The 20,971-nt window shown below is 42.0% G+C and overlaps 1 protein-coding gene across 1 annotated transcript in view; it reads left to right on the plus strand.

Annotated features, from left to right (window-relative positions):
- Nucleotides 1-20,971, plus strand: part of CRYBG1 (crystallin beta-gamma domain containing 1) — a 144,681-nt gene that overhangs the window by 47,260 nt on the left and 76,450 nt on the right. The window contains exon 2 of the mRNA XM_066610329.1: nt 1,049-1,190. Coding sequence (XP_066466426.1) covers nt 1,049-1,190 — 142 coding nt within the window. The remainder of the gene's footprint in view (nt 1-1,048; nt 1,191-20,971) is intronic.

A 20,971-nucleotide genomic window follows, 5' to 3' on the forward strand; every position in this document is an offset into this window, starting at 1 on the left:
TTACCCACAAGACCAGCAGAATGGTCCCAATCTGATTAATGTGGAGCTCAACAAATGCTCTCGAACAGGGGTCTCCAAACCCCGGCCCGAGGGCCAGATATGGCCTATGACCAGCCTGTATCCGGCCAGTGGCCTGTCTCTGATCTCCTGAGAGACTCTGGCCCAGCTGACCAAACACAACCGGAGTTGTGCTTGTGGGGTGAGGGAATTTAAGTGTGTGCTTTATTTCTTAGGCTTTGTTGGTGCTTGGAGAAATCCTGGGCATTGGAACCCATTCATTTATTCATTCATCTAAGTTCCATCTCTAATGCATTTATTTAAATTTTATTATTTAATTTTTTTCCCAGTCCTCAACACTGTACCAGATATTTGATGCAGCCCTTTGACCGAAAAGTTTAGAGACCCCTGCTCTAGAAGGTGGTCTCCCCTCTACTATAGGAAATAGGATTAAAACTGAGGCTTGAATGGTTGGTACAGGGAAACACTTTTCTTTTAGTCTTGTAAAGCTAGGTGGGTCCTGATAGTGTAATTATAAAAGTGGGTCCCAGTGTAATTATAAAAGTGGGTCCCAGTGCAAAAATGTTTGGGAACCACTGGTTTAGAAAATGAGCCTCTGTAAGCATTATTAAAACTTTGATAACTGCATGTCAAAACTGTTGATTCTGTTACTTATTTATTTAGTTCATTTCTTGCACAAACTATTGTACATATTTTGTATTATACATGTTTTTATTGCTTACCCTTTTTTCCTTTGCAAAAATCTTTAGTCAAAAAGAAATGAACTGCTTTTATTTCCAGCATGCAGACCCACGTTGTATTAAAAATCAATAATCTACTGTATGGAAACAGATTTTTTTCCAGTTGTTAATACTCTTTGTTTATCTAAACTAGTGGTGTTTATAAGCTGCCCAATGACTATTTTCTAATTACATTATTGATTTTATTTTTTAACCACATTTTAAACTATAATCCCAATGTAACACAGTTTTATTATCTGTGGTTAACATCTTTAAACAGAACAGTATTGTGTTTCTGCTATTTTTTTTAGATCTTTCAACATGCCTGACATACAGTATGTTGCTCAGGCAAATCAGCAGCCTCCTCCAGTTCCTTCGCAAGATTCACAGTTTGCCTTTGCTATTCCATTGGTTGCAATATCTACATCTACATTGCCGGCATCATTTCGAAAGGTAAGTGAGAATTAACAGCACACACATGAAAGAATGACAGTTTTTTATTTTTAAAAGAAACCAGTTTAATGCATCCATAATGTTAATATAGTAGCATTATATGTAGCTATTTATTATTTGTGGTGCATCACAAATGGCAAATGGCTTAGGGGGAATACCAGTCAGAGACAAAAAAGTCATGTTCCTGCTTTTCCACCTGGAAACATGAGATTTATTACATACGAAAATTATGTCAGCTAAGCCAGTGTATCACTCTTTGGAAAGGTAGATTATACATTTTTAAAGCAGAAAAATATCCTCTCTATGCAGTTTTCTCCACAAAAAAAATGTTTTTATAGTGAGATGACAGTGGAATCTCGGTTTAGGTGAAATCTCTGAAATCACTGAAACTATCTTATTCTGTTAGTACACAGTTTTATTCAGAGGTAAGCACCATAGTGTTCAGAGGAATTTATGGCACAATTCTATACTTCCTTTGTGCCGATGAAGCATGCGTTCCATGAATGCATGCTATCACAAACATGCTGTAAAGCACATTGTCACAGCATAGGAGTTAGTAGTGCTATTGGGAAGGCCAGCGCCATCCCATTGGTGCTTGCAGGCCTTGGTGCGCACCAGAGCAGGTAAGCTTTGTACGAGGCAGCATAGGAGGAAAGGGCGGAATAAGATGGGAAAGAGAAGGAGCATGGGATGAGCAGATTGGGTCCTGGGAAGAGGCTGAATCAGTGGCAATGGCATGTGCTATATCGTGTTCCTCTCCTGGGCTATATTCACCGACATGGATCCACTTGGACTTGCGCCAGTGATTTAGCAGGTCAGAGTAGACCCATTGCTTTGGCTGAGGCTTTCCCTGGGGCAAGAGGACAAATGACCCATATGTATGGAATTTCAACCTAAATTGGCTTAAATTTTTGTGCATTGTCTTAGCAGGATTTAGCTTTATTCAGTTTCTCAAGTCTGGTTATTCACCTTATTTGTATGCATATTGTATTATGTCAGCAAATCAGGATGGAGGGAGGGTGCTTATTATTTATGTTCCAGTGTGAGAATTGTGCTTAAGCTATTACCTTGTAGACAAGGTTGTGCAATGCCTATCTTGCTGTAACTTATTTTAAAAGCATTTGGCTTTGTTTACCAAGTATGTTTCTCATAAATTTGGAAGTGAATCACAGGTTAGAAGCTGAGGGCTACTGACCAGCTTGCTTTTTGCTGAAAGCAAATGCAAATGCCCGAAGTCTTGGAGCAAAGATGGGATAACTGGAATGTCTAGTGACAAGGGAAAACATTGACATAGTGGGCATAATTGAAACCTGGTGGAATGCAGAAAATCAGTGGGATACCGCAATCCCGGGCTATAAACTCTACATGAGGGACAGGGAGGGGCATGTTAGAGGTGTGGTGGCCGTTTATGTTAAGGAAGGGATAGAATCCAGCAAAGTAGAGATTGAAGGTGGGTCCGACTCCACCATAGAATCTCTGTGGCTTAAATTACCAGACCTTAGGAGCAATGTAATACTGGGGGTGGACTATCGTCCTCCAGACCAGAAACCGAAAGGGGACCTTGAAATGACGAAACAGATCAGGGAGGTGACAAGGAGGGACAGGGTTGTAATCATGGGGGACTTCAATTATCCTCATATAGACTGGGTCAATTTGTGTTCTGGTCACAAAAAAGAGACTGGATTCCTTGATGTGCTAAATGACTGTGCCTTAGAGCAGCTAGTCATGGAGCCCACCAGAGGACAGGTGACTCTGGATTTAATATTGTGCGGTACTCAGGACCTGGTTAGAGATGTCAGTGTTACAGAGCCAATGGGGAACAGTGATCATGCTGTGATCCGTTTCGACATGCACGTCAGAGAAAGAATACTGGGCAAATCTCTCACAAAAACCCTTGACTTCCGACGAGCGGACTTCCCTCAAATGAGGAGGCTGGATAGAAGGAGGTGGAAAAGGAAGGTAAAAAGAGTCCAATCTCTCCAGAGTGCATGGAGGCTGCTTAAAACAACAGTAATGGAGGCTCAGCGGAAGTGTATACCGCAAAGGAAGAAGGGCTCCACTAAGTCCAGGAGGGAGCCAAGTTAGAGAGGCCATAAAGGCCAAGGAAGCTTCCTTCTGTAAATGGAAGTCTTGCCCTAACGAAGAGAATAAAAAGGAACATAAACTGTGGCAAAAGAAATGTAAGAAGGTGATACGGGAGGCCAAGAGAGACTATGAGGAACACATGGCCAGCAACATTAAGGGGAATAGTAAAAGCTTCTTCAAATATGTTAGAAGCAGGAAACCCACCAGAGAAGCAGTTGGCCCTCTGGATGATGAGGGAGGGAAAGGGGAGATAAAAGGAGACTTAGAGATGGCAGAGAAATTAAATGAGTTCTTTGCATCTGTCTTCACGGCAGAAGACCTCGGGCAAATACCGCTGCCTGAACGGCCCCTCCTGACCAAGGAATTAAGTCAAATAGAAGTTGAAAGAGAAGATGTTTCAGCCCTCATTGATAAATTAAAGATCAATAAGTCACCGGGCCCTAATGGCATCCACCCAAGAGCTATTAAGGAATTAAAGAATGAAGTTGCTGATCTCTTGACTAAAATATGCAACTTGTCCCTCAAAACGGCCATGGTGCCAGAGGATTGGAGGATAGCAAATGTCATACCAGTCTTTAAAAAGGGAAAGAGGGGGTACCCAGGAAACTATAGGCCGGTCAGCCTAACATCTATACCGGGTAAGATGGTGGAATACCTCATCAAAGATAGAATCTCAAAACACATAGACAAACAGGCCTTGCTGAGCGAGAATCAGCATGGCTTCTGTAAGGGTAAGTCTTGCCTCACAAACCTTATAGAATTCTGTGAAAAGGTCAACAGGCATGTGGATGCGGGAGAACCCGTGGACATTATATATCTGGACTTTCAGAAGGCGTTCGACATGGTCCCTCACCAAAGGCTGCTGAAAAAACTCCACAGTCAGGGAATTAGAGGGCAGGTCCTCTCGTGGACTGAGACCTGGTTGAAGACCAGGAAACAGAGAGTGAGTGTCAATGGGCAATTTTCACAATGGAGAGAGGTGAAAAGCGGTGTGCCCTAAGGATCTGCTTTTCAGCCTCTTCATAAATGACCTGGAGACGGGTGAGCAGCGAGGTGACAAAGTTTGTAGACGATACCAAACTTTTCCGAGTGGTGAAGACCAGAAATGATTGTGAGGAGTTCCAGAAGGATCTCTCCAAACTGGCAGAATGGGCAGCAAAATGGCAGATGCGTTTCAATGTAAGTAAGTAAGTAAAGTAAGTAAGTAAGTAAGTAACCTGGATGATCCAGGTTCAAATCCCCCCTCAGCCACAAAGCTTCCTGGGTGACCTTGGGCCAGTCACTTTCTCTCAGCCTCACCTACCTCACAGGGTTGTTGTGAGGACAAGAAAGAGGGGAGGAGCAGCTGTGTAAACCGCCCTGAGCTCTTTGGAGGAAGGGCGGTATAAAAATGTGAAAAATAAAAATAAATAAATAAGTGTAAAGTCATGCACATTGGGGCAAAAAATCAAAACTTCACATATAGGCTAATGGGTTCTGAGCTGTCTGTGACAGATCAGGAGAGAGATCTTGGGGTGGTGGTGGACAGGTCGATGAAAGTGTCGACTCAATGTGCAGCGGCAGTGAAGAAGGCCAATTCTATGCTTGGGATCATTCGAAAAGGTATTGAGAACAAAACGGCTAATATTATAATGCCATTGTACAAATCGATGATAAGGCCACACCTGGAGTATTGTGTCCAGTTCTGGTCGCTACATCTCAAAAAGGACATAATGGAAATGGAAAAGGTGCAAAAGAGAGCGACTAAGATGATTACTGGGCTGGGGCATCTTCCTTATGAGGAAAGGCTACGGCGCTTGGGCCTCTTCAGCCTAGAAAGGAGGCGCCTGAGGGGGGACATGATTGAGACATACAAAATTATACAGGGGATGGACAGAGTGGGTAGAGAGATGCTCTTTACACTCTCACATAACACCAGAACCAGGGAACATCCGCTAAAATTGAGTGTTGGGAGGGTTGGGACAGACAAAAGAAAATATTTCTTTACTCAGCATGTGGTTGGTCTGTAGAACTCCTTGCCGCAGGATGTGGTGACAGCATCTGGCCTGGATGCCTTTAAAAGGGGATTGGACAAGTTTCTGGAGGAAAAATCCATTACAGGTTACAAGCCATGATGTGTATGTGCAACCTCTTGATTTTAGAAATGGGCTATGTCAGAATGCCAGATGCAAGGGAGGGCACCAGGATGAGGTCTCTTGTTATCTGGTGTGCTCCCTGGGGCATTTGTAAGATACAGAAAGCTGGACTAGATGGGCCTATGGCCTGATCCAGTGGGGCTGTTCTTATGTTCTTATGCAAAGACTAGCATGTAAATATGATTCATTTGGGGAACTTGCTGTTTGAATTCCAGAGAACAGTTTGCTGTTCTTTGTATGATTTTAATGAAACAAAATTTATGTATAGGTATAAAAAAAACTATATTTTTAAGTTACAGCAGTTGACTTGTCGCATTCAGTTCAAACAATATCTTTTTTTTCCAGGACTCAGCATGGGGGGGGGGGAGCATTTGCAGGTTTCAAGCAGAATCAAGCTATGCACAAATCTGAAACAAAATACCAGTTTTCCCCATCTTCTATCATGTGATGTACTTCTGGGTACAATGCTGATTGGCTCTCCCACAAAGAAACAACCTTAATCCCCAGTTTGTGCTATAAAATTTTTACTTTTAAAATGAATTAAATATAGCACCATGCGTGGTGCATTACATAAAGTGAGGTCCCTGCCCCAAAGAGCTCGCAGTATAAAAGAAGCATAAGGAAGACAACAGAAAATGAAAGCTGGGAAAATCTGTAAAGGATTATGCAGTTATTCCACATATATTTCCTTAGACATAGTTACAGTATGGCATGGCGATGTGAGTGCTGGGCTGAAGTCTTCACCTAAACGGTAGAGCTTGAGGAGAGATCTAAATACCATTCTAGGGGGTGGTTCTGGGCACAAGAGGCAGCATGGGGAAAATGGCAGAGTTTTTGAAAGAGCAAGAGACCTTTGGACAGCTGGGTAGAGGTGAGGGGACTCAGGCAAAACAATTGATCAGCTAAGAAAAAATTATATTAGATGACCAGGGCATGGACCAGAGTTTTTGCCAAGGGAACAGAGTGGAAGGGTTGTGTTTCCGTAATAGTTGCAGAGGGAGAAGTTGCATAATTTTTGACTAACAGCCCAATCCTATGCTTCCCAGGGCTACAACAGCACTAAAATGGCTGTCACTGTATCTTGTGGAGCCAGGGAAGCTCCTGGAGGTCTCCTCAGGGTAAAGGAACAAATGTTTCCTTACCGAGCTAGTGCAAAAGGGCCTTATGGCACTTTTGTGACATTCCACATCAGCAGCAGGAGCATACCAACTGTGCAAGGCTCAATAGGATTAGGCCCTAAAGAGGTGATTTAAACGGAAAGTGAAGACTCTATGCCTGATCAACAGAGTGGATTGCAGTCAGTGGATAAGCAGAGTGAACAAGGAGAGGAAGAAATGCGATCAAATATGAGGAGTGCAGTCTTCATATATTGAACTTCAAAATAAGGCAACAGGTAGATGAGTAACTACCTGAATGTTCCTGCAGTGCTTTTCAACATAACACAGACTTTCCCGGTACAGAAGCAAAATTGACTAAGGCTTTTAGCTCTTGAATTCAATATGTGTGTAAGGTGTTTGACATATAGCATATTGGAAGGACTGGGCCAGTCATGAGGCCAGTTGACACACTTGGTTTGAGTGGATGTCTGGGGAAGATGGCGAATTGCTAGCGTTGCCTTGCAGCCAGTGCCTGCCTGCCACCTCCCCTGAGAGAGAGAGAGAGAGAGAGAGAGAGAGAACTGACTGACTGACACTACCTGCCCTGCCCTCTATATGCTTTTTTGTCTGCCCACTTCCAAAGCTTTTCAAACTGGGAAATGGGGCAAGAGGAAGGTAGAGATGCCTGGAGAAGAACAAGAAAGGAGAGAAAAGAGAAAGAAATGAGGGGGGGCACAGCGGTGTGTGATGGTGGACCAGACTATACCATTGGTCTGGGTTCCTGCTTGGCTTAGATTGCTGCAGAATGCTGCAAGTTGCAACTTGGATTATCAACTTGGTGCAACATGGACTATCAAAAACTGGCATATACCATGTGAGATTCTGCATACATAAGAACTTTTTTTTAATGTGAAGGCTACTGCATAGAGCATTTAAGCAAGCAAGTCCTTTTCAGAGTCCTGCATGTAGTTGCCACCTTGCTTCCGTTGTCTCAGAATGTGTGAATATACTGCCAGAACATTTATTGGCATATTACACACATACATACACAAACTGACAGTTCACATACTTGAAGAGTAATAATGATTCTCAGAATATTAGAAAATATAACCCATTTCCTTAGTGCTATTGGCTGAGCTACAGTGTTTCAGGAGATGCTTTAGAAAAGCTGTATAGTCTCAGTTATAGTTGGATCCTCAGATGACAACAGATTATTCAATTGAATATTGTCTGAACATTCTGCCCACTTGTTCAAATAGGGGGCTAAATATTTCTTACTAGTATATATACTAGTATATAGTATATAGAATATACTAGTATCTAATAAAACTTTCTTTGGGAGATCATTTGAAATTAGTTTTACTATTATTAATTAACTATTATTAATTTACATTAATTATACTACCTTTAAAAGTCTCACTTCCTTATTTTAACTTGGAGGGAATTTTCCTGTGGATCTCTCTCTTTTTTTCTTTCCCCCGCAGTGTATGGATTGACTCAGTATCTTGAATTACTTGCATTAATACTTTATAATGAAGTGATCTATCAGACCACCAATGATGGCATGCTACAATTTATATTTTGTGAGGTCAAGGGGAGTGTTTGTGAGTTATCCTGCCTTGTATGGTGAAGAACAATGGTGTTGCCGTCCAGTCTTATGAGTCTATGCTATAAGAGGACTAAATATTTCACTTTTGTTTTGTAAATTTACATGTTGGATACTCTGAGCTTTTGAAGGAAAAAATTGTGATTGGTTACGAAAGTTTCTAGTAAGAGGGCTTTATTATTTATTTATTTTGTTGGTAGCTTTTTAAATAGTTAAATATATGATTCTGAAATGCGGAGGCTGTATTTCCATTCACTGAAATCTTGTCTGGTAATGATTTCATACAATGTTTGAGGCTATATTTCCTTGTGCCATTTTTATTGCTACTTTCCATATTCTTGGTATCTGCCAAGAAAGAGGGCATCTTAAAGTTCCATCTGCTGAATATTGCTTAGGAGTCACTTTTTGTCTGGTCTCCCTGGATGGAGTGGTGTTGTGCATCCTGCCTAGTCAGTCCTTCCCATGTAGGCAGCAAGTGGCTCCTCCGGGCCCAAGTCCAGTGCCGTTGACGAAAAGGGAGGAGCCCTCACAATGGGTAGCAAGGATTCCTCAGACAGGGCTCGGGGAAGGTCTTCTGTCACCCTTTGTCCTCCTTCTGGCCCTCCTGATGTCTCACAGAGAGTTCCACTGGCCTCTGGCTAAGGGGCCAACTCTCCAGGCCACTGGTCTCCTCATTGGCAATCCTCAGTCTGGCTATATCTCCCAGGGTCGTGCCTTGATCCACCTCCTTCCGGCCCACCAGCGAGCCTCAAAGAAATTTGGGTGCACCTCCCCGTTCCCTCTGCCCCTTGCCTTGCACTCCTGTGTATGCAGGTCTGGGCACGTTGTCTGCTGGGCATAGTATGGCTTCTTGGAACCATACCACCAGGCTGCTCCACCTGTGCTCTAGTGGGCAGGCTACATGGGCCCTGGAAAGCTTATCTCTTGGACCAAAGCAACACTGTAGTCTGGAACAGATAAGTACCTTTTCAGGCTTGTTTTGTAAAACATAGATCTGCTGTATGAATTTGTCCTTCTTCATTCCATCCATTGTGTTTGTAATTTTGCAAATGTTGCAATTAGAAATACAATCATGGAATGTAACACCCACTATTTCAATATTAGACTTTATTTTGTTTAAACATAAATAATTTTGCCTTATTCATCCTTGCTGTTCAGTATGTCCATTCAATCTCTTTAATCTCTTCCATTTTTGGATTACCCATGACCCCCGTCTGCTGTAATGTTAAAAATTGTGACTTTGTCAGTTGGCGGTGTCTTTTCCCAATGCTGGAAAGACTTTTCCTAGCCTCCTTGGTGGATGAGTGGTTTCCCAAAGTAGACTGGTAAGTGCTGTTACCTTTTTCACTTACTGAATTCCAAGTAAGATTTGCCTTTCTTTATATTACAGGCTGCTTTTTAGATTAGGTCTTCATATTAACCTAATTGGCTTGAGGCCTTTTAAAAGTCCCATCTCCATCTTCTTGGCTTAGTAGAGTGTGATAATGCAGCAACAGCTCTTCTGATCATAGTAGTTGCTACACTGCTAGGTCATGACTGCAGGAGCTTCCATTTTCTCTGCATCGCCACCAGGGCGTCTCATCACTTGGCTTGGATGAGGCAGCTGATCTTTGAGATAACTCAATTCTTGTAGTGATAAAATGAGCTAAGCCAATGCACTTCCTGGTGAGACACCTATCTCTGCTTTGAAAGAATTGACAGGCATTCTTACCACACTTGGATTTGGTAATGACATACAGCTTTCACTGTGGCTGGCATCTTATCAGAAACGATGTAATAGTCAACCAAGTCTGATTAGCAAATTAAGCTTTTGCAAAATCTACAAAGGTTGCCACAACAGGCTGCTGCTTATCATGAGCAGCATCTGGGATTCCCATTGCACAGCTAATTAATTTGTTACAATTTATCTCCTTGTGAAAATCTGCCTAATTCACTTAAGAGCTAAGGATTTAACTATGACTCAAAATTATTCGACAATAAACATTTCCCAGCATTTTGTTGTACAACTAATTCATCTATTAAACCTGTTAAGATACATTTTATTGTTTGAACAGGAGTAATCTGTGAGTTTTCCCACTGTTACGCTACTATTCCTCTTTGGACACCAAGTGTATTAACACTTATATATTTATCACTGTTTTGGAGATGAGTTCTGAAATGAGTATTTACTGCTCATTCCCCAATAAATTGCTTTGTTTCTATAAGGTGGCTGCAAGTCCCAATGCAAGTCCCTATGCATGAGATTGTGTGGATTTGGTATTGAAGCCATTTAAGCCAGCATACAGACTTTGTGGAGCCTGTACTGCGAATGTACCCTAATAAAATTCTCATATTAAATATCAATTACCTTCTGTGTTGAGAAATTACATTTTCTCCCATATCACAGTAATATGCATGGGATAGGAATACTGCTCATTGCCTTTGAAGTTTGTTCTACATGGCAGTTAATGGAATTTTTTGCTTAAAAATACTTTTTATTCCATTATAAGAATGAAACTAATCTATTCCTGCCCAAATTCCTTTTATTGTATCATTTTATTGTATCATACCTATCATTGTAACAAAGAATGTATTCAGTCAGCAGGTCCCCCTCTAAAACAACTGGGTGGAGACAGCTGCTTCACCATGCACCATTGTAAGCAGAACATGTTGCTTAATGGTTTTTCAAAATGTAGAAACACAGATAAGATAAAATGGATGGATCACACCCATCTCAACCTCAAATTAAATAATCATTAGGCACAATCCAGTGCAAGACATGACTAAATTTCATTGAATCAATAAAGCATAAGAATTTACTTTATATTCTTACCTATAAATCTGAGTATTTTTGAAAATTTTAGGTTTTTGTTCTGCTCCTGAAGCCTTTCACAGGAAGCTTCAACAAATATGTAATGGACTATGAAATAGATAGATGACATATAGGTAGCCCTCAACTTAAGGATTTTGAGATTTTTTTCAAAATTTTAAATGTCCGTTTTTAAGAAAACTGATTTTAAAATTTTATATTGATTTTAAAACATTAAATAATTATTAAACCTTTTAATTCATTAAAGAATTATTAAATATTAAACCATATTATTAAATTATGTTGTATAACACATGAAAGCTCGTTAAAGGAGCTTTAAAATGAGACCACTCCCAGCTCTGTATCTCCACTGGTGTCTGAACTGCAGCTAGTTAAATATCACTAGCATGCCATTTTTTAATAAAATTTTGAAAATTTACATAGCTGTAAAATTTTACATAATGAACATAGGCTGCTTAAAATTGGTATTTTTGCATTACACCATAGCACAAATAAGCACTCTTGGAGTCTTATGTTCTTTTTTAATTTCTTGGGCTATGGGGCCCCATTCCACAATCCAGGGGTGTCAAACTCATTTCATACAGTGGGCTAAATAGCATTCATGGTGTCTGTTGATGGCCAGAAGTGATGCCATTAAGCAGGAAGTGATGTCATTAATCTGGTGATTACAAAAAGTAGGCACTTTTTCAGTTAGGAAGTCAGTAGCTGCAAATGACAGAAGAGAAAATATGCAAATCTTGATCATATTTTCAAAATATGGGAGAACCTAATTATTGTGCAGGCCACCTTTTCAGCAGCACTGCTTCTGAAATGACTTCACAGCTCAGCAGCTGAGAGGTGCACTGCAAAGTGGCACCACGGCAGAAGCAGAATTGTTGAAAGGCAGCCTGTGTGATAATTGGGCTCTCCCTGCACTTTGACAGTACCACTTCTCTCTTTCCCACCCCTCTTGGTCTCCCTCTTACTGTGAACTGTTTCTCTCCTTCTGAGGCCTCCTTCTGTCTCCCCCTCCCAATGCTTCAGCAGATGTGGCACTCCTAAAAGGGCAGAGCCCAGTTACCATGTGGGCTGCCCTTTTAGCAGTGACACTTCAATAGAAGTGGCACTGCTGAAAGGTTGACCCGCATATTAATTAGGCTGTCCCAGTGCTGCCCTTTCAGCAGGGCTGCTTCTGTAGATGCATCACTTTGAAGCTTTAGCAGCTGAGAGCAGCTGATGGTGATGCTGGGAGGACCCAGTTATCCTGGGAGCTGAATAAAGAGCTTCTGCAGGTATTAAATGGTATGGGGCCATTTAAGTTTGACACGCCCTATCCTAGTCTTGGTTTGGCCTCAGAAACCATTACTAAACAACACCAAGATAGTAGAGGACCCCTCATCCTTGGATTGGACAATACTTGCCTGTAGAATCTTGCTCTCAGCCTTTCCTTAAGTAGCCTCAATTGGCAATTACTGGAGGGTGTATTTGTACCTCTTGGCCATGTGTAAAATAATGTAAAGCTGAGGCCTATCCTTGAAATCCATCTTAATGTTCCTTATTTGCTTCTCAGCAAATGGAGTGTGGCCTGAGGAAAAAGCAAAAACTACTTAAAGGATTGTGCACCATTCCTTTTATCTTATTTTACTTCCTGTTCATCAGAATGATAACCAGTTTGTCAAACATTCTGTCAGTGTTGTACTTCTTCATCATTCCTACTAGTACTATGAAGGTCATCAAATAACTTTGCCTTAAAAAAAAAAAAGCTGAATGCCGTAAATATGTGATATTGTGACTGTAATACTTGCATCTCTTTACTTGGTAACAAATGACTGCTTTCCCAAAGCTGAAAACATGCAACTCTGTGTCACAATTCCTCTTTGCCGCTTTGCTAGTTTGTGGGATAGTGTAACTTTGCTTCAGAGGATTATTTTAAGGGCACCCAGTAGAAGAGTGGATAGTGGTACAGGGACAGGATTGGATTGGGTCCTTAGTTATTCATTAAAATGTCAGAAAGTGTTCTTAGTTGCTTTGAAGCTACTAGTGCATGTAAATGAAAGGTAATTATTCAAATTAGTGAAATTTAATTCCAACATTAATCATTCATTATAACCTTGTTAAGTCAAAAGTTAGAGAAAACGCTCTTACTTGTGAAAATACCACAGTTAAAGTTCATTAAAATGGCAAGTGTCTGTCCTTCCCAAGGTTCCAAAGATGGGTTTTAAGGAATCTTAGGCTTTATTTTTTAGAAGCATTGCTTTAGGACAATGGTTCCAAACATACTGGGGACATGACACCTTTCTTTCATGGTGGCCTCTTCCCAACTCTCCCAGGCGCCATTAGCTTGGATCATGCAATTTTCATTCATCTTCCTGGCTCTGTCAGGTGCCTCACACACTATTTGAGAACCACCGCTTTAGGACATTCCTTAAACAACTTATTTCCCCAGTATGAAATCGTGGGAATGCTATAGATTAACAGTAAAGAATGCACTTTGCATAAAGAAAATATCTGATTGTGTCTCTGGTTATAAAAGATCATTAAGTTGCAGGGCGAGAGCTGCTGCTGCTGGCTGAAGTAGAATTTGGGGGGGGGGAGAAACTGAAAAGTATCTTTTAAAAAACAATACTGGGATCATTATATTTCTCAATCTTATTTCTGTGTTACTAAGATCTTGTTTAATTATGAGAGGAGATTATAGCAAGATAAAATTGCAAAACATCAAGGAATGCAAGATCAGCAGTCAGTGTCACAGAATGCATTCCTAACAACATACTTCCTGATTTGTATTAGAATTACGTGAGACATTGAACTGAGAACTTTTTTAAAAAATTCTGTATTTAGGAACATGGGATCCGAATCAAGATTATTCAGCAGAAGTGTTTACTTTGAAGTTTTCTTCCATTGATGAATGTATTACAGCTCTTGTAATTTGTGCTCATTTATTCACAAGAATAAGAAAGTGTATATACTTTGGATATAGGATTCTAGCCAGTCTGTTTTGTCGATAACACAGATAAATGTGTGAGTAAATATTCGTACAAATGTCCTCCAAATATCATTATGTTAATGTACTGAAGAGATTTTAAATAATGTTTGCCTGTATGGTGGGGTGGTGTTTTTGGGAGGGGTGCTGGAGGGAAAATGAGGTTGTGCACTCAGCTCTTATAATTATTATATTTTGTTGCGTTTTCATTAGCTGATGTAAAAAGTACTTTAAGTATATCTTGTAAAGCAGCTGAATACATTTACATTGCATATAAACATCCGGCATATAAACTAAGATAAAAGAAACTGTGGCTATTTGACTTCTGCCTCTTTGTCCACCACCCCTGGAAAGTTAATGGGAGTTGATTTATGTGACATATTTGTTTACAGATTTCAAGAGCTCTTTTGGTACACATAATAATTAGTGACTTAGGGGATCTACTGAATACTATCTTCTTAACTTTGTAGAACAGGTTTATATTTTTTGGGGCAGTAGTATTTAAGAGAAAACACTGACCTCCTTCACCCTTACTTAGATGTCACAACAAATGAATGACTCATTTTCTTAAGCGGATGTCCCTCTTTCTGTACTAAGGGGAACATATCAGTCTGTTTGGATATTGCTTGATTTTCTTTAGGATATTCCCTTGGAGGGAAAACTGAAAAAGTGCTCAAGGTTAAAGGGTGGGAGGGTTAGAGATAGTAGTTGTGTTGCGTTGATGCACACTTGACTACTGCTCACAAATCCTTGCCCATTTGCTGTTCTGCAAAAGGCAAAAAAGAGCAAACATCAAAATGGTAAGACAGCCATTTTTTTCTGACCTGAGATAATCGTCTTTTAGGTTTATCCATTTATTTATTTAAAACAAACAGAAGCTGCAGCTGGCAGATTGGTGGGAGATATTCAGTTTGGTAGAATTGTTTTGCTGTTGGGTGTGGAGAAGATGAGAACAGGCAAGTCTCTTCAGCTGTGTTTGCTGTTCTGTTTCCTACCACCTTTTCAAAGCACTTGCATGAACATGAAGAATTTCTTTTCACCTGTATTCATAAATTCCTTTTTGCATGCTCAACATAATAAACAGACCAGGCTATGCTTCTCTGCGTACTTGGGAGTGAGCTCCATTGAGTAAAGCAAGATTTACTTCTGAGTAAGCAAGTATAGGATTTGGATAAATTGGTTTGTAATTTTTTTTGTACAGAAACAGTGAGTCCCATTTCTTCTGTTTTTTGTGATCCATTGCATCAGCCTCGTGGTTTTTCTTTGTTTATGTATACAGCTGCACAGTATCTGCCTAGAATGCATGGAAAAATGTGGGAGAATAACTAGTCTTAAGATTTCTTAAGCTATGTGAAGATTATTTGTGAAGGAAAGGATAACAAACACTGGCCTTCTTGTCCAATTTCACTCTGGAGATAGCTGCTGTCACTTCTTCCCATTTGTTTTTGAAGCCATCTTGAGTTTGTAGATGTGCTTTTAAGTAAAGACAAAGACACATGCATTTGCCGCTAAGGTTTTGTTTTAAACAAAACCCAAGAGATTGTTTCAGGCAAGAAAAATGGCTGGTGCAGATCTGAGGAGACCCATTTGGGGAGCGCAGGCTTGCCCCAGGGTAAGGCAACTTTCATTCTCTCAGTTTGTGTTCTTTGACTCAGCAGATGGGGGCATGGAAGACCATACATAACTCCATTTTCCTCATAACAGCCTGGTGTGCTGAGAGCCTGTCTACATATATTATGGGGGGGGGAAGGGTTCTATTATGCTCTGTGTCTATGAGCAACCATTCATATTTTGCATGGTGCCAAATATATCCTAGAATAATCTGCTGAGCATTCAGGCCCTTGGGTACTCTGTCTCTTTTTATGTTCTGAATTTATTCAGTGGAGTCTTTGAGCAGCCTTGCAAACAAGCCCCAAAGTTTACTAGCTCAGCGGTTCTCAAACTGCAGGTCCGGGACTCACCAGTGAGTCATGACCCAATTTTTGGTGGCTTGTGAAACTGACAGGCATGTTAGTCTATGTACATCAAAAGTTAAACAAGCTGCTACTTGAGGGGGAGCACTGCTGCTCAGTCACCATTATAGCCACACCCCTTGGCATTTATAAATCAGGCAGCAGCCTTTAAGGCCTCTAAAACATTTGAAACGCACTGGACTAGCTCATAATAATGTTTACTACCTTGCCTGCCTACAATGCTGTTTATATCCTAAAAATTTAAAACCACCACCACCTTTGCAAAACATCCCTGCCTGGTTACCCAGACAAGCATTACTTACTTGCTACAAGAGACCAGCTGAGTGCCATCAGAGAGTCTTAAGTCTGATGCTATGCTATTGTCTGCAACATGAAGGGAATTCCAACATCCATTTATCTCAAACCAGTGATAGCAATTGGTAAACTTCTTATGTTGGGTGATTCCATGCATTTTGAGAATTTTGAGAATTCAGTTTTGAGAAAATAAGGGCGCAATCCTAACCTAACCTTTCCAGCACTGGCATAGCTGTTCCACTGGGGCACGTGCTTTATCCTGCAGTTGGGGGACAGTCATGGAGGCCTCCTCAAGGTAAGGCAATGTTTGTTTCCTTACTTCAGAGTTGCATTGCCCTGAAGTCATTGCTGGAAAGTTGGTTAGGATTGCGGCCTAAGAGTGATATGATCTGGATAAAGCTAAGAGACATGGTTGCATTGTTAATTGTAGACCTGAATCATACATTCTGTAAGTTAATGTGGATAAGCTGGTCTCATAAGAAACGAAAGTGTGGTACATTCTAAAAAGCACCATCAATATTATGATGTGTATCTTGTAATAAAATGTTTCTGAAGCTGATAGTGCATTTCAGTTGGCAACCTTCAGTCTCGAAAGACTATGGTATCGCTCTGAATGGTGGTTCTGGAACAGCGTCTAGTGTGGCTGAAAAGGCTGATTCGGGAGTGACAATCCCTTCCGCACTGGGAGCAAATGGAGTCTGTCCCTGGTCTGTCTCCCTGGCTATGGGCCTTCCTTCTTTGCCTCTTTGCCTCAGTCTGTTGGGCAGGTGTCTCTTTGTGCATACAGATAGTGCATACAGATGTGCATAACTTTAGTAGTGAGCCTGTTCTGGAAGTGGACTCACTGCATTTCAAGCATTTATTTTGGCTCAGAGGGAACCTGTTTTTCTTGTTCAGAACAGTAGCCCAATTTGCGCAGTGCTCATTGGCTGGGCCTTAATGTCATGAACCAATTTCTCTTCTTGGAATAGGGCTGTGCGTACAGTTAAGGGGAGAGGGCTGTGGTTCAGTCACTTCCAGCTGTTGGTTCCTGATATCTCCAGGTAGGGCTGGGAAAGTCCCCTGTTCAAAATTCTACAGCACCATTGCCACAATTTAGCTAGTACTAAGGTAGAAGGACCAAGAGTCTACCTATGTGACTAACTCAAGGGCCAGCCAAAATCCCTCTCTCATACCACTGGTGTAGCTAGAGGGGGGGGCAGCGCACTACGTTTTGCAGGGAGCCTCCCTGCAGCATGCAAGCAGCTCCTCCCCCCCCTCCTTGGGGGCCATTAACCTCCGTTTAGCCTCACCGTAGGGCGAGTTGAGGGAAGAAACAGAGGCAAATGGGTCCCAAGGGGAGGGGGAAGGGGAGGAGCCGCTTGCACACTGCACGGAGGCTCCCTGCAAAACTTAGTGTAGCTGGGTCCCCATTCATTTCAGTATTTTATTTTTAGTATATTAGACTTGATGCTCCCATGGTATGTAACTGCATTTGGGGAAATGTTACAGATCTGTACTTTTAACAAGCTACTATGAATATTCTTTTAACAATGATAGTAAATGGGACTTACTCCTGGGTAAGTGTCGGTAGGTTTGCAGCCTAGGACAGTTAAAAATTTTCCTGCTTGAGGATGTCACTTCCGGTCATGACGTCACTTCCGGTGGATCCTGACAGATTCTCATTTTAAAAAGTGGGTCCTGGTGCTAAATGTGTGAGAACCACTGCACTAAAGCATAGTAAGAGGTGTGGTGATCAACTTTCAGTTAGGAGTCAGTTACTTATGTCTGTACTTGAGTGAAGCAGGGCTCATCCCATAGCAAAGAAGCCTGCACCACACCTGTCTGCAGTTATACACATATGCAGCCTGAGATAGATCTACAGCTTCTGTCATAAAATGCAGGGCTTTTTTTGTAATAGAACGCACCAGAAAGGCGTTCCTGCACCTTTCCCTGCAGGAAAAAATGAATGGAGCCCTATGGAAAGTGAAAGTGAGCAGTAGTGCACATTTACTTGTGAGTAGGCGTACTTGCCATAGTCCATCTGAAAGGGCAACTGAGAGGACTCCAAGGACGTCAGAATGGTCCTGATCCAATGAATGCAGCCCCCAAAAACACAAAAGGGAGAAGGAGGTCCCTGCCTCCCTCCCAGCTGCAGTCTATTGAGCTGTATGGAAAGCAAGCAGCTTCACATCGTGTTTACTCGCGAGTAGTTGTGTTTACTCGCGAGTAGGCAGACGTGCCTTGGCTGTTGGTCAGGCCAGGCAAAAGGGAATGTGAGGACACCAGAATGGTTCAGATCCCACGGAGCTGGAGATACTCCAGAAGGCAGCCTCTTCCCCCCCCCCCCCACTAAAAAGGTCAAAAAAGAGGCTTCAGGTGGTAAGGGGAAAGTTTTCTATTTTGCACTTACAAAGCCAGGAAGGTCTTTTTCTTGATATGCCTGAAATAGAAGAACTTTAAACTGGGCACTGGGGAGGACTAGAAATCTCACTGATTCTTTTGGGGGGGGGGGTTATTGCAAGCAGGCTACAGAGTAAGCTCCATTGACCACTATGGGACTTACTTCAGAGTAGACATGCATAGGATTGGGCTCACAGGCTGCACTCCTACCCACACTTTCCTGAGAGTAAGCTCCATTGACCGCAATAGGACTTACTTCAGAGTAGATTCACTTGGGGGAATAGGACTGGCTCCCCCTTATTTAATTATTTCTTTTAATTTAATTATTTATAATTTATTTTAATTTGCTTGATGATGTCACTTCTGGCCATGACATCACTTCCAGTGGGTCCTGGACAAATTGTCATTCTAAAAAGTGGGTCCCGGTGTGTATTGGAATCTCCATAGATCTGGAAAGGAGGTAGGCTGTGGTGTCAGCAGTGGCCCCTTTAAGGGTAAGGCCTAGGCTTCCAGGGAGTGTGCTGCACAGCTGCAACCACTTGAAGGCAATAGGGCCCTCTGGGATATCAGGAGCACCTGAGGCAGGAAGGGTTTGTGGGCAGCAGAAGGAGGAAAGCTTGAGGCAGGGGAGACTGGATTAATGGAGTAAGGAATTGATGGCTAATGGACTGCTGGTGGACTGATTGGTGAATGGGCTTTGGAGACACTGGAGTTTGGTGTGTGGCTGCTGTGCCTAAGACCTGCTGAGGACCAAGGGTCTGCTGTAGTGGTGGGAGGCTGTTGGCAGGAGAGAGGACCTCTGCAGGTTGAACAGGCGAGCTACCCTGGAGGTGGGGTCTAGCAGGACTGCAGGGCAGAACCAAGGTCATTTGTTGGGGGAAAGAAGGGGAGCTAATTTGCTTAAAGTGGGCATAATCCTCCAGGCAGAGCTTGGCCTTGGAATCTGGCAAAACAAGGTGCTAAAAGTTTGAGAACTGCTGCCATAAGTTGTTAGTAAGTTGACACGGGTGTGTGTGACTCTACAAGTTTTCAAAATCACTAAAATCAGAATTTGGAGGAACAATACTATCATGTTTTATATCAATCTATGCGTAATTTCATGCAGAATGCAATGGAACAAACCACATTGAAATATCTGTGTTCTAACAAAAGGTACAGCCAATAAACCAGTGGGGGCAGGGCAGGAAGCTCTCCAGGAATGAGCTCCAGGGCTTCCCCAGGCCTCTCAATACCTTATAAGGCATTAAAAATGTCACTTCCAGTTTCTGTGTGGAACCAGAAGTAGCGCTTTTTCAGCTGCCAAGCTCAGAGTCCCCTAGACTCTGGAGAGAGTGCTCATGGGGTGTGCACACTGGGAGACCCTACCCGATCCACGGATAAGTGAATCCTTGGATACAGGATCCGCGGATATGGCCTCCCCCTGTACTGTATGTTTCAACACAGCATTTTCTAAACTTCTGATACCTGAGATATATTTGTTAGGAAGTAAATTTAAGACATTGTCCATGCTTCCTTCTTGTAACCTAAAGTACTTCTAATAGTATGTAAGAATTAGAGCCAGCTGTCCTCTGAGGAGTCTGTCCTCCTGTATTTCTGCACTGAAAGGCAATTCTAGAATAATGATTTTTGCAGAGCAGGCACAGAGATTTCTCTGAGACTGGATAAGTCTGTCAAGTGCATCAGAAAAAATAAATGATCTGATCATTCCTGCTAGAGATGCAGGAGAATTACTCCCCCCCCCAAATCAGTACCTGACTGAAAGAAGGTGAGGCCAGGCCTTTAAATATCCAGGGGTGCAACAGGCACCTTATATTCTAGAAGATGTAGGAATCTTCTCACAGCATACTAGCAGTTTTCTTCTGGCACAGTTTGGGACTTACTGCCTTTCTGTGTGTGTGAAAGAGAGAGCACATGACTGTACAAGCAGGCAACACAGATGATATTAACTAGGATTACATTATCTTCCCTGCTTCAAGCACAAGATCTGCCTGTACAATTTTTACATTTATTTTGTGTGGGGAGGGGGGACAAGTAATATAAGTTCCACCACCAGTCACATGTGTGTGTGCTCAAAGGTACAGGTGTGCTCCCATATCTGCGGGGGTTCTGGTCAGGATCTGGTCTGGTCACTTAACCCCTATGGTTAAGTGAAACCACTGATATGGATGAATGCCTCCCCCCATCTTCCGAGCCAAGGGGAGCTCTGCTCCCCTCTCTTCCAAAGGGTCCTTAGAGCCCAGCAGAGGCCACGTCCATCTGCCTGCAGCCTCTTCTGGGCTCAGACTGAGACTTACAGTTTAAAAAACACAACTTTAGTTTCTCCATGAAACCAAAAGAGACATTTTTAAGGCCTTATAACTTAAACAAGGTGAAAATGAAAGTCCCATTTTTTTAACCTTAAGCCTTAGTCTTTGGCCGGGAGAGGAGTTCCCCATGCC

The sequence above is a fragment of the Tiliqua scincoides genome, chromosome 1 (assembly GCF_035046505.1).
Source record: "Tiliqua scincoides isolate rTilSci1 chromosome 1, rTilSci1.hap2, whole genome shotgun sequence".
Lineage (NCBI taxonomy): Eukaryota > Metazoa > Chordata > Lepidosauria > Squamata > Scincidae > Tiliqua > Tiliqua scincoides.